The sequence below is a fragment of the Dendrobates tinctorius genome, unplaced genomic scaffold (assembly GCF_039654945.1).
Source record: "Dendrobates tinctorius isolate UK_male_01 unplaced genomic scaffold, ASM3965494v1 ptg000055l, whole genome shotgun sequence".
Classification (NCBI taxonomy): domain Eukaryota; kingdom Metazoa; phylum Chordata; class Amphibia; order Anura; family Dendrobatidae; genus Dendrobates; species Dendrobates tinctorius.
The window spans coordinates 6,529,018-6,542,744 of record NW_027361723.1 but is presented as its reverse complement, the minus strand read 5'-3'; the positions used below and the strand labels follow the sequence as shown (position 1 = coordinate 6,542,744).

Genomic DNA, 13,727 nt, shown 5'->3' with positions numbered 1-13,727 from the left:
GCACAGCCAGAATGAGCCCACTGAGCGCACAGCCAGAATGAGCTCACTGCGCGCACAGCCAGAATGAACTCACTGCGCGCACAGCCAGAATGAGCTCACTGCGCGCACAGCCAGAATGGATCTCACTGAGCGCATAGTCAGAATGAGCTCACTGCATGCACAGCCAGAATGAGCTCACTGAGCGCACAGCCAGAATGAGCTCACTGAGCGCACAGCCAGAATGGAACTCACTGAGCGCATAGTCAGAATGAGCTCACTGCACGCACAGCCAGAATGAGCTCACTGCATGCACAGCCAGAATGAGCTCACTGAGCGCACAGCCAGAATGGAACTCACTGAGTGCATAGTCAGAATGAGCTCACTGCACGCACAGCCAGAATGAGCTCACTGCGCGCACAGCCAGAATGAACTCACTGCGCGCACAGCCAAAATGGAACTCACTGAGCGCATAGTCAGAATGAGCTCACTGCACGCACAGCCAGAATGAGCTCACTGCGCGCACAGCCAGAATGAGCTCACTGAGCGCACAGCCAGAATGGAACTCACTGAGCGGACAGTCAGAATGAGCCCACTTAGCGCACAGCCAGAATGAGCTCACTGCGCGCACAGCCAGAATGAGCTCACTGAGCGCACAGCCAGAATGGAACTCACTGAGCGGACAGTCAGAATGAGCTCACTGCACGCACAGCCAGAATGAGCTCACTGAGCGCACAGCCAGAATAAGCTCACTGAGCGCACAGCCAGAATGGAACTCACTGAGCGCATAGTCAGAATGAGCTCACTGCACGCACAGCCAGAATGAGCTCACTGCGTGCACAGCCAGAATGAGCTCACTGAGCGCACAGCCAGAATGGAACTCACTGAGCGCATAGTCAGAATGAGCTCACTGCACGCACAGCCAGAATGAGCTCACTGCGCGCACAGCCGGAATGAACTCACTGCGCGCACAGCCAAAATGAGCTCACTGCGCGCACAGCCAGAATGGAACTCACTGAGCGCATAGTCAGAATGAGCTCACTGCACGCACAGCCAGAATGAGCTCACTGATCGCACAGCCAGAATGAGCTCACTGCGTGCACAGCCAGAATGAGCTCACTGCGTGCACAGCCAGAATGGAACTCACTGAGCGCATAGTCAGAATGAGCTCACTGCACGCACAGCCAGAATGAGCTCACTGCGCGCACAGCCAGAATGAGCTCACTGAGCGCACAGCCAGAATGGAACTCACTGAGCGGACAGTCAGAATGAGCCCACTTAGCGCACAGCCAGAATGAGCTCACTGCACGCACAGCCAAAATGAGCTCACTGCGCGCACAGCCAGAATGAGCTCACTGAGTGGACAGTCAGAATGAGCTCACTTAGCGCACAGCCAGAATGAGCTCACTGCACGCACAGCCAAAATTAGCTCACTGAGCGCACAGTCAGAATGAGCTCACTGAGTGCACAGCCAGAATGAGCTCACTGAGCGCACAGCCAGAATGAGCCCACTGAGCGCACAGTCACAATGAGCTCACTGCGCGCACAGCCAGAATGAGCTCACTGAGCACACAGCCTGAATAAGCTCACTGCGTGCACAGCCAGAATGAAATCACTGAGCGCATAGTCAGAATGAGCTCACTGAGCACACAGCCAGAATGAAATCACTGAGCGCATAGTCAGAATGAGCTCACTGCACGCACAGCCAGAATGAGCTCACTGCGCGCACAGCCAGAATGAGCTCACTGAGCGCACAGCCAGAATGAGCTCACTGAGTGCACAGCCAGAATGAGCGCACTGAGCGCACAGTCAGAATGAGCTCACTGCGCGCACAGCCAGAATGAGCTCACTGCGCGCACAGCCAGAATGGAACTCACTGAGCGCATAGTCAGAATGAGCTCACTGCACGCACAGCCAGAATGAGCTCACTGCGAGCACAGCCAGAATGAGCTCACTGAGCGCACAGCCAGAATGGAACTCACTGAGCGCATAGTCAGAATGAGCTCACTGCACGCACAGCCAGAATGAGCTCACTGCGCGCACAGCCAGAATGGAACTCACTGAGCGCATAGTCAGAATGAGCTCACTGCACGCACAGCCAGAATGAGCTCACTGCGTGCACAGCCAGAATGAGCTCACTGAGCGCACAGCCAGAATGGAACTCACTGAGCGCATAGTCAGAATGAGCTCACTGCACGCACAGCCAGAATGAGCTCACTGCGCGCACAGCCAGAATGAACTCACTGCGCGCACAGCCAAAATGAGCTCACTGCGCGCACAGCCAGAATGGAACTCACTGAGCACATAGTCAGAATGAGCTCACTGCACGCACAGCCAGAATGAGCTCACTGCGCGCACAGCCAGAATGAACTCACTGCGCGCACAGCCAGAATGAGCTCACTGCGCGCACAGCCAGAATGGATCTCACTGAGCGCATAGTCAGAATGAGCTCACTGCATGCACAGCCAGAATGAGCTCACTGAGCGCACAGCCAGAATGAGCTCACTGAGCGCACAGCCAGAATGGAACTCACTGAGCGCATAGTCAGAATGAGCTCACTGCACGCACAGCCAGAATGAGCTCACTGCATGCACAGCCAGAATGAGCTCACTGAGCGCACAGCCAGAATGGAACTCACTGAGTGCATAGTCAGAATGAGCTCACTGCACGCACAGCCAGAATGAGCTCACTGCGCGCACAGCCAGAATGAACTCACTGCGCGCACAGCCAAAATGAGCTCACTGCGCGCACAGCCAGAATGGAACTCACTGAGCGCATAGTCAGAATGAGCTCACTGCACGCACAGCCAGAATGAGCTCACTGCGCGCACAGCCAGAATGAACTCACTGCGCGCACAGCCAGAATGAGCTCACTGCGCGCACAGCCAGAATGGAACTCACTGAGCGCATAGTCAGAATGAGCTCACTGCACGCACAGCCAGAATGAGCTCACTGATCGCACAGCCAGAATGAGCTCACTGCGTGCACAGCCAGAATGAGCTCACTGCGCGCACAGCCAGAATGGAACTCACTGAGCGCATAGTCAGAATGAGCTCACTGCACGCACAGCCAGAATGAGCTCACTGCGCGCACAGCCAGAATGAGCTCACTGAGCGCACAGCCAGAATGGAACTCACTGAGCGGACAGTCAGAATGAGCTCACTGCACGCACAGCCAGAATGAGCTCACTGAGCGCACAGCCAGAATAAGCTCACTGAGCGCACAGCCAGAATGGAACTCACTGAGCGCATAGTCAGAATGAGCTCACTGCACGCACAGCCAGAATGAGCTCACTGCGTGCACAGCCAGAATGAGCTCACTGAGCACACAGCCTGAATAAGCTCACTGCGTGCACAGCCAGAATGAAATCACTGAGCGCATAGTCAGAATGAGCTCACTGAGCACACAGCCAGAATGAAATCACTGAGCGCATAGTCAGAATGAGCTCACTGCACGCACAGCCAGAATGAGCTCACTGCGCGCACAGCCAGAATGAGCTCACTGAGCGCACAGCCAGAATGAGCTCACTGAGTGCACAGCCAGAATGAGCGCACTGAGCGCACAGTCAGAATGAGCTCACTGCGCGCACAGCCAGAATGAGCTCACTGCGCGCACAGCCAGAATGGAACTCACTGAGCGCATAGTCAGAATGAGCTCACTGCACGCACAGCCAGAATGAGCTCACTGCGAGCACAGCCAGAATGAGCTCACTGAGCGCACAGCCAGAATGGAACTCACTGAGCGCATAGTCAGAATGAGCTCACTGCACGCACAGCCAGAATGAGCTCACTGTGCGCACAGCCAGAATGGAACTCACTGAGCGCATAGTCAGAATGAGCTCACTGCACGCACAGCCAGAATGAGCTCACTGCGTGCACAGCCAGAATGAGCTCACTGAGCGCACAGCCAGAATGGAACTCACTGAGCGCATAGTCAGAATGAGCTCACTGCACGCACAGCCAGAATGAGCTCACTGCGCGCACAGCCAGAATGAACTCACTGCGCGCACAGCCAAAATGAGCTCACTGCGCGCACAGCCAGAATGGAACTCACTGAGCACATAGTCAGAATGAGCTCACTGCACGCACAGCCAGAATGAGCTCACTGCGCGCACAGCCAGAATGAACTCACTGCGCGCACAGCCAGAATGAGCTCACTGCGCGCACAGCCAGAATGGATCTCACTGAGCGCATAGTCAGAATGAGCTCACTGCATGCACAGCCAGAATGAGCTCACTGAGCGCACAGCCAGAATGAGCTCACTGAGCGCACAGCCAGAATGGAACTCACTGAGCGCATAGTCAGAATGAGCTCACTGCACGCACAGCCAGAATGAGCTCACTGCATGCACAGCCAGAATGAGCTCACTGAGCGCACAGCCAGAATGGAACTCACTGAGTGCATAGTCAGAATGAGCTCACTGCACGCACAGCCAGAATGAGCTCACTGCGCGCACAGCCAGAATGAACTCACTGCGCGCACAGCCAAAATGAGCTCACTGCGCGCACAGCCAGAATGGAACTCACTGAGCGCATAGTCAGAATGAGCTCACTGCACGCACAGCCAGAATGAGCTCACTGCGCGCACAGCCAGAATGAACTCACTGCGCGCACAGCCAGAATGAGCTCACTGCGCGCACAGCCAGAATGGAACTCACTGAGCGCATAGTCAGAATGAGCTCACTGCACGCACAGCCAGAATGAGCTCACTGATCGCACAGCCAGAATGAGCTCACTGCGTGCACAGCCAGAATGAGCTCACTGCGCGCACAGCCAGAATGGAACTCACTGAGCGCATAGTCAGAATGAGCTCACTGCACGCACAGCCAGAATGAGCTCACTGCGCGCACAGCCAGAATGAGCTCACTGAGCGCACAGCCAGAATGGAACTCACTGAGCGGACAGTCAGAATGAGCTCACTGCACGCACAGCCAGAATGAGCTCACTGAGCGCACAGCCAGAATAAGCTCACTGAGCGCACAGCCAGAATGGAACTCACTGAGCGCATAGTCAGAATGAGCTCACAGCACGCACAGCCAGAATGAGCTCACTGCGTGCACAGCCAGAATGAGCTCACTGAGCGCACAGCCAGAATGGAACTCACTGAGCGCATAGTCAGAATGAGCTCACTGCACGCACAGCCAGAATGAGCTCACTGCGCGCACAGCCAGAATGAACTCACTGCGCGCACAGCCAAAATGAGCTCACTGCGCGCACAGCCAGAATGAGCTCACTGAGCGCATAGTCAGAATGAGCTCACTGCACGCACAGCCAGAATGAGCTCACTGCGCGCACAGCCAGAATGAACTCACTGCGCGCACAGCCAGAATGAGCTCACTGCGCGCACAGCCAGAATGGAACTCACTGAGCGCATAGTCAGAATGAGCTCACTGCACGCACAGCCAGAATGAGCTCACTGATCGCACAGCCAGAATGAGCTCACTGCGTGCACAGCCAGAATGAGCTCACTGCGCGCACAGCCAGAATGGAACTCACTGAGCGCATAGTCAGAATGAGCTCACTGCACGCACAGCCAGAATGAGCTCACTGCGCGCACAGCCAGAATGAGCTCACTGAGTGCACAGCCAGAATGGAACTCACTGAGCGGACAGTCAGAATGAGCCCACTTAGCGCACAGCCAGAATGAGCTCACTGCACGCACAGCCAAAATGAGCTCACTGCGCGCACAGCCAGAATGAGCTCACTGAGTGGACAGTCAGAATGAGCTCACTTAGCGCACAGCCAGAATGAGCTCACTGCACGCACAGCCAAAATTAGCTCACTGAGCGCACAGTCAGAATGAGCTCACTGCGCGCACAGTCAGAATGAGCTCACTGAGTGCGTCAGATGTACTCACCGTAGAACAGCAGTGTCAGGAGTGGCGCCACATACACTGACATGGCGATGGATGCGGCCGTAGTGCTGCATGCAGCTCCTGGGAGATTGAGCCTCCTGGTTACATCTGATCCATCTCTGGGTGTGACGCTCGGATGACACAACTCACACAATAAACACAAGAATAAAGGACGGATAATGCGAGAGGAGGAAATCATCGCACCCTGGGAACAATGCGCACACTGTCCGCCGCTTCTTACATTTCCCAGGGAAGTACAATACATCCAAATGCTGAAATCACTGAATGAGAAAATACCTCTGTAAATGTAAAATTCTATAAAATGCAAATCAAGGCAGCAAAGATTGAGACAAATATTCTTTAACTACATAAATAGTAAGAAACTGAAAAATGATAGTGTTGGTCCCCTTAAAAATAGTCTGGGTGAAACGGTGGATGAGGATGAGGGAAAAGCCAATATGCTAAATGACTTTTTTCAACAGTATTTGCACAAGAAAATCCCATGACAGCAGGGGTGGGATTCAGCGGGTTCTCCCCGGTTCGGTGGAACCGGTTGTTAAAAAAAGCAGCCGGTTCCCCGAACTGGGGAGATCCAGAGCCACGATCCGGTCCTTTGATGTTGCTGGCGGCGCTGCCTGCAGGCAAGGAGCAGAGGATTACTCTTGCTCTGCTTCCTGCCGGATACCGCGCGCGCATTGATACTTGACGTGCTGCTCTCTGTCCGCTGACTACTGGACAGAGCAGCTCAGCACACCCCGGCGGCCCCCGCTGCCGGTGCACTGATTCCTGCGGCACAGTGCGGCTATAATTGGTGGGTAACTAGACTCTGGAGCTCGCTGGACTGGACTCAGGAGTTACCCGCCGCTGCGGCTGCCCAGTGAGCTGAGCGCCTGAGCCTGGACAGGAGGACACTAGTCTGTGTGTGGTGACCGTGGCCCGCCGCCCGCCTGCCTCACCGCGGGATTATTTACTTCAGTCTTCAGTTCAACTTCAGCCTGTGGTACACACAGGCCAACACCAGGTCATTTGTATGTATATGTGCAGTGCTGCTGCTTATTGGGGACCTGTGCTGTGCAGTGCTGCCTATTAGGGACCTGTGTGCCTGCCTATTGGGGGCCTGTGCTGTGCTGCCTACTAGGGACCTGTGCCTGCCTAATGGGGTCGTGTGCCTGCCTAATGGGGACCTGTGCTGCCTATTGGGGACCTGTACTGCCTATTAGGGACCTGTGCCTGCCTATTGGGGACCTGTGCAGCACTGTGCTGCCTATTGGGGACCTGTGCCTGCCTTTTGGGGACCTATGCTGCCTATTGGGGACGTGTGCTGCCTATAGGGAACAATACTGCCTATTGGGGACCTGTGCCTGCCTTTTGGGGACCTGTGCTGCCTATTGGTGATGTGTGCTGCCTATAGGGAACAATATTGCCTATTGGGGACCTGTGCCTGCCTATTAGGGATCAATGCTGCCTATTGGGGACCTGTGCTGCCTATTAGGGAACAATGCTGCCTATTGGGGACCTGTGCCTGCCTATTGGGGACCTGTGCTGCCTATTAGGGAATAATGCTGCATATTGGGGACCTGTGCTGCCTATTAGGGAACAATGCTGCCTATTGGGCACCTGTGCCTGCCTATTGGGGACCTGTGCTGCCTATTAGGGAACAATGCTGCCTATTGGGGACCTGTGCTGCCTATTAGGGAACAATGCTGCCTATTGGGGACCTGTGCCTGCCTTTTAGGGACCTGTGCCTGCCTTTTGGGGACCTGTGCTGCCTATTGGGGATGTGTGCTGCCTATAGGGAACAATGCTGCCTATTGGGGACCTGTGCTGCATATTAGGGAACAATGCTGCCTTTTGGGGACCTGTTCTGTCTATTGGGGATGTGTGCTGCCTATAGGGAACAATACTGCCTATTGGGAACCTGTGCTGCCTATTGGGGACCTGTGCCTGCCTATTAGGGAACAATGCTGCCTATTGGGGACCTGTGCTGCCTATTAGGGAACAATGCTGCCTATTGGGGACCTGTGCTGCCCATTAGGGAACAATGCTGCCTATTGGGGACCTGTGCCTGCCTATTGGGGACCTGTGCTGCCTATTAAGGAATAATGCTGCCTATTGGGGACCTGTGCTGCCTATTAGGGAACAATGCTGCCTATTGGGGACCTGTGCCTGACCTGTGCCTGCCTATTAGGGAACAATGCTGCCTATTGGGGACCTGTGCTGCCTTTTAGGGAACAATGCTGCCTATTGGGGACCTGTGCCTGCCTTTTGGGGACCTGTGCTGCCTATTGGGGACGTGTGCTGCCTATAGGGAACAATGCTGCCTATTGGGAACCTGTGCTGCCTATTAGGGAACAATGCTGCCTATTGGGGACCTGTGCTGCCTATTAGGGAACAATGCTGCCTATTGGGGACCTGTGCCTGCCTTTTGGGGACCTGTGCTGCCTATTGGGGACGTGTGCTGCCTATAGGGAACAATGCTGCCTATTGGGGACCTGAGCCTGCCTATTGGGGACCTGTGCTGCCTATTAGGGAACAATGCTGCCTATTGGGGACCTGTGCCTGCCTTTTGGGGACCTGTGCTGCCTATTGGGGACGTGTGCTGCCTATAGGGAACAATGCTGCCTATTGGGGACCTGTGCCTGCCTTTTGGGGACCTGTGCTGCCTATTAGGGAATAATGCTGCATATTGGGGACCAGTTTGATGTCGCTTCCTCACTGTCAAGCAATAAATTTACTTCACATTAAGTACAATCAGCGTGTGCAGTGACTATACATTGTCTATTGGGGACCTGAGCCTGCCTATTGGGGACCTGTGCTGCCTATTAGGGAACAATGCTGCCTATTGGGGACCTGTGCCTGCCTTTTTTGGACCTGTGCTGCCTATTGTGGATGTGTGCTGCCTATAGGGAACAATGCTGCCTATTGGGGACCTGTGCTGCCTATTGGGGACCTGTGCCTGCCTATTAGGGAACAATGCTGCCTATTGGGGACCTGTGCTGCCTATTAGGGAACAATGCTGCCTATTGGGGACCTGTGCTGCCTATTAGGGAACAATGCTGCCTATTGGGGACCTGTGCTGCCTATTAGGGAACAATGCTGCCTATTGGGGACCTGTGCTGCCTATTAGGGAACAATGCTGCCTATTGGGGACCTGTGCTGCCTATTAGGGAACAATGCTGCCTATTGGGGACCTGTGCTGCCTATTAGGGAACAATGCTGCCTATTGGGGACCTGTGCTGCCTATTGGGGATTTGGCACTTTGTAGTTCTGATGTGATTTTATAAGTACTATACATTAATAAATTATTATTACTCTGTCGATTATACTTGTGGTTGTGATATTTTCATGAACCATTCTTTTTTGTGGTGTTCTAGTTGTGGAAATATGCCAATTTAACCCTGCAATTAAAATCATCATTGCTTGACATAGATGGGACATGAGTAACACCAGTTTGCAGGAAGGGTATGGTGATTTTTACTTTTAATTTCCATTAGGACGCAGACATGTAGTGCACAGCCTGGCCAGCCAGACAGTCAAGTGAGACAGCTGCATAGAAATATATGCAGCTGTCACACTCGGGTCAGGAGAGCCGCTGGCCAGAATCTGCACTGTTCTGATCTCATTCCAATTTATTTTTTTTCAACTGTTTGACTGCGCCCCTACTTGTATATGTTTGAGAAAAAGGTGCGTGTAAATGGGTGTGGCTTAATAATGGGTGTGGATTAAAATGGGTGTGGCTTAAAATGGGGGTGGTTTTCCTACGCACAAACACAGATCCTGTGGTTAAAAATTTGAATCCCACCACTGCATGACGGATAACATTCTCCATTAAATGTCACCTGCTTAACCCAGCAGGAAGTATGGCGGCGTCTAAAAATCAAAATAGTAATTACACCGCGCTATACTGGGAAAGACAAGGGTTAATATTAGACTACTCACTTGATAATGTATAGAAGAAACAAGATGTCCTGGAGGCTGGTTGTCTGGTCTTGGAAATATGGATATCTGGCACAAAAAGTGGGATGAATAAATGAATGAATGAATAAATAAATAAATAAAGCCTATTTTTTTTTTTTTTGTTTTAGAAAATAAGCTACTCACTTGTTAGTGTATAGAAAAAACGCAATGTCCTTAAGGCTGATCGCTTTGTCTTGAAAATGTAAGTAGCTGCCAATAAAGTGAATGAATAAATAAACAAGTAGAGTACGCTTATCTTACAAAAGGGGGGGGGAACCCCTTAAGGGTTAAAAGAGATTCTGCTAGACTTACTTATTAATGAATCCGACCATAAGTGCATCCAACCTTGGAACTGTTACTGGGATATTGGCTGGCACATGTCCCCTAATCCTGGTTTAAATATAATTACTAATAAAAAAATGTGAATATCAGAAAAAAAGCCAAAAGGTACCAAGGAATAATGATAGATGGTTCGGGTGGAGGCTGAGGCTAACCTTGCCCAATGCTAGTGGCTGAATATCCTTAGATAAATCAAGAGCACCTGGTACTAGACTGTTCTATGCAGAGGCAGACCTGTGACATGGGTGAGGGTTAGAGGAGGCTTGTGCTCGCTGGTATAGTGCAGGGAGGGGTGGCACTTACTTGGAAGCTGGTGGTCGGTGGTGCAGTCAAGCGTGCTAGATGGGGCGGGTGATGACCGCTGCTGCTGGGCAGTGAAGCAGTGCGGATCGCCGCTACCTCGCGTGCTCCGGCCGTGAGCGGCGCTGAGGAGGTCGGCGTGTGGTGGGGGCAGGGTGTAGCGTGACGTCACACTGGGAAAGGACGGTGGCTGGCTAATGGCACAAAACCAACGCGTTGCAAGAGAATGTCTCTCTTCATCAGGGTTGACCACCAGCAGCAGCGGTCATCACCCGCCCCATCTAGCACGCTTGACTGCACCACCGACCTCCAGCTTCCAAGTAAGTGCCACCCCTCCCTGCACTATACCAGCGAGCACAAGCCTCCTCTAACCCTCACCCATGTCACAGGTCTGCCTCTGCATAGAACAGTCTAGTACCAGGTGCTCTTGATTTATCTAAGGATATTCAGCCACTAGCATTGGGCAAGGTTAGCCTCAGCCTCCACCCGAACCATCTATCATTATTCCTTGGTACCTTTTGGCTTTTTTTCTGATATTCACATTTTTTTATTAGTAATTATATTTAAACCAGGATTAGGGGACATGTGCCAGCCAATATCCCAGTAACAGTTCCAAGGTTGGATGCACTTATGGTCGGATTCATTAATAAGTAAGTCTAGCAGAATCTCTTTTAACCCTTAACGGGTTCCCCCCCCCCTTTTTGTAAGATAAGCGTACTCTACTTGTCTATTTATTCATTCACTTTATTGGCAGCTACTTACATTTTCAAGACAAAGTGATCAGCCTTAAGGACATTGCGTTTTTTCTATACACTAACAAGTGAGTAGCTTATTTTCTAAAAAAAAAAAAAAAAAAAATAGGATTTATTTATTTATTCATTCATCTATTCATCCCAGTTTTTGGTGCCAGCTATCCATATTTCCAAGACCAGGCAACCAGCCTCCAGGACATCTTGTTTTTTCTATACATTATCAAGTGAGTAGTCTAATATTAACCCTTGTCTTTCCTAGTATAGCGCGGTGTAATTACTATTTTAAGCTTGTCTCTTTTTAGCAGGTATTAGCACAGAACCTGTCAATCACCAGCAGCATCTGGGAACACCCAATTTTTTCTTCTGGGCCAAGTGGACTAGCGCCAGTGTGTCACTCTATTATTTAAACCCTTTTTTTTTTTCGGTGTCTAAAAATCACTAAAATTGACAAATCCCCGGAATGGATGGGATACACCCCCGAGTACTGCAGGAATTAAGCACAGTCATAGATAGACCATTATTTTTAATCTTTAAAGATTCATAATAACAGGGTCTGTACCACAGGACTGGCGTATAGCAAATGTGGTGCCAATATTCAAAAAGGGGACAAAAACTGAACTTGGAAATTATAGGCCAGTAAGTTTAACCTCAACTGTGGGTAAAATCCTGGAGTGTTTTCTAAGAGATACTATTGGAGTATCTGGAGAAGAATAACCTCATGACCCAATATCAACATGGGTTTATGAGGGACCGTTCCTATCAGACTAATCTGATAAGCTTCTATGAAGAGGTAAGTTCCGGACTGGACCAAGGGAATGCAGTGGACGTGGTGTACATGGACTTTTCAAAAGCTTTTGATACGGTGCCACACAAAAGGTTGATACATAAAATGAGAACAATGGGGATAGGGGAAAATATGTGTAAGTGGGTTAAGAGCTGGCTCAGGGATAGGAAACAAAGGGTTATTAATGGAGCACACTCGGACTGGGTCACGGTTAGCAGTGGAGTACCACAGGGGTCAGTATTGGGCCTGCTTCTTTTTAACATATTTATTAATGACCTTGTAGGGGGCATAGAGAGTGGAATTTCAACATTTGCAGATGACACTAAACTCTGCAGGGTAATCAATACAGAGGAGGACAATTTTATATTACAGGAGGATTTATGTCAACTAGAAGCTTGGGCTGATAAATGGCAAAAAGCTTTAAAGGGAATCTGTCACCTATTTTTTCGCATATAAGATGCGGCCACCGCCATCAGGGGCTTATCTACAGCATTCTATAATGCATTCTGTAATGCTGTAGATAAGCCCCCAATGTAACCTGAAAGATAAAAAAACGAGTTATATTATACTCACCCAGGGGCAGTCCGGTCCGGCGCCTACCATCTTCATGTGATGCCGTCCTCTTCTTTGCTTCCCGTCGCAGCTTCGGCGCAGGCGTACTGCTCTGCCCTGTTGAGGGCAGAGCAGAATACTGCAGAGCGCGGGCACCGGGAAAGGTAAGAGAGGTCCTGCAACTGCCCTCAAAGGACAAACCTTTTGACAGTACATGTAAATCAATCTCAGATAATTCATGTTCACTCAAATTAATTACCTAGATCATGTCTGTCTTTACCAGGTGAAACATCATTATTACGTCTATACGGAAATTGTCTTTGTTCTTGATTTTGTTTTGGTCTAGCTCGGAACCTAGTCATCATATTGAAGGAGGAGGAAGAATTGGCAGATATATCACTCATAGACGAAACTGATGACGTAGATCGAGTGCGTGCTGTCTGTGGATCCTGTGTCGATTTTCTCCATCTATACACATTGTTGGTCTGAAAGTCCTTTATATCTCGATTATATTTATTCATCGGAGTTTCCTGTATACCTTTCACCAATGTTTCCACATATTTATCCATGTTTCCATTCATCTCTTGAAACCGTTCAACAGATAATTCAGATTTAGCTCGTTTTAATAGTTCAAGCATTTATCACATTTGATCAGTGATTTTTTTTTATTAGATTCCATTAACATTTCCATAAATCTCTTGGATGTGCTACTGCACAGTTCCTCCCATGTTTTAATAAAATTCTCATCATCCGCCGGATATGATGGAATAATATTTATACAGAGACCTCTAGGAATAATTTGCTTGGTGATATAATTTTCAAGAAATCTCATATTCCACCAAAGTTTTGTTCTCTTGGACAACAATTGTTTAATTGAATTATCAAAATCAACATTACTCTGACCATCATTACATAAACCATCAACCCCATTGTTGAAAACCTGATTAATCCTTCCCAGCTGGGTAAGTTCACTAGCTTTGTAATCCATCTCTTTACTGAAACCTGTGCAAAACACAGCAATTATTAACCACCGCACAAAGAAGGAAATAAGGAGAGCCAGCAATACAATCAATAATTATAATAAAATAATATAATGTAAGATCAAATATATATATATATATATATATGAATTGCCAGCACAATGGAAATGCTATAGGGACAGTCGTAATTTACTAAAGCCAACACACAAAAAACACCACAACGACCATAAGTCCCA

The 13,727-nt window shown here is 50.0% G+C and overlaps 1 protein-coding gene across 1 annotated transcript in view; it reads right to left on the bottom strand.

Annotated features, from left to right (window-relative positions):
• LOC141091679 (uncharacterized) overlaps positions 1-5,935 on the bottom strand; it is a 32,398-nt gene extending 26,463 nt beyond the window's left edge. The window contains exon 1 of the mRNA XM_073577374.1: positions 5,831-5,935. Within this exon, the coding sequence (XP_073433475.1) occupies positions 5,831-5,873 (43 nt within the window). The 5' untranslated portion in view covers positions 5,874-5,935. The remainder of the gene's footprint in view (positions 1-5,830) is intronic.
• Between the last annotated feature and the right edge of the window lie 7,792 nt (positions 5,936-13,727).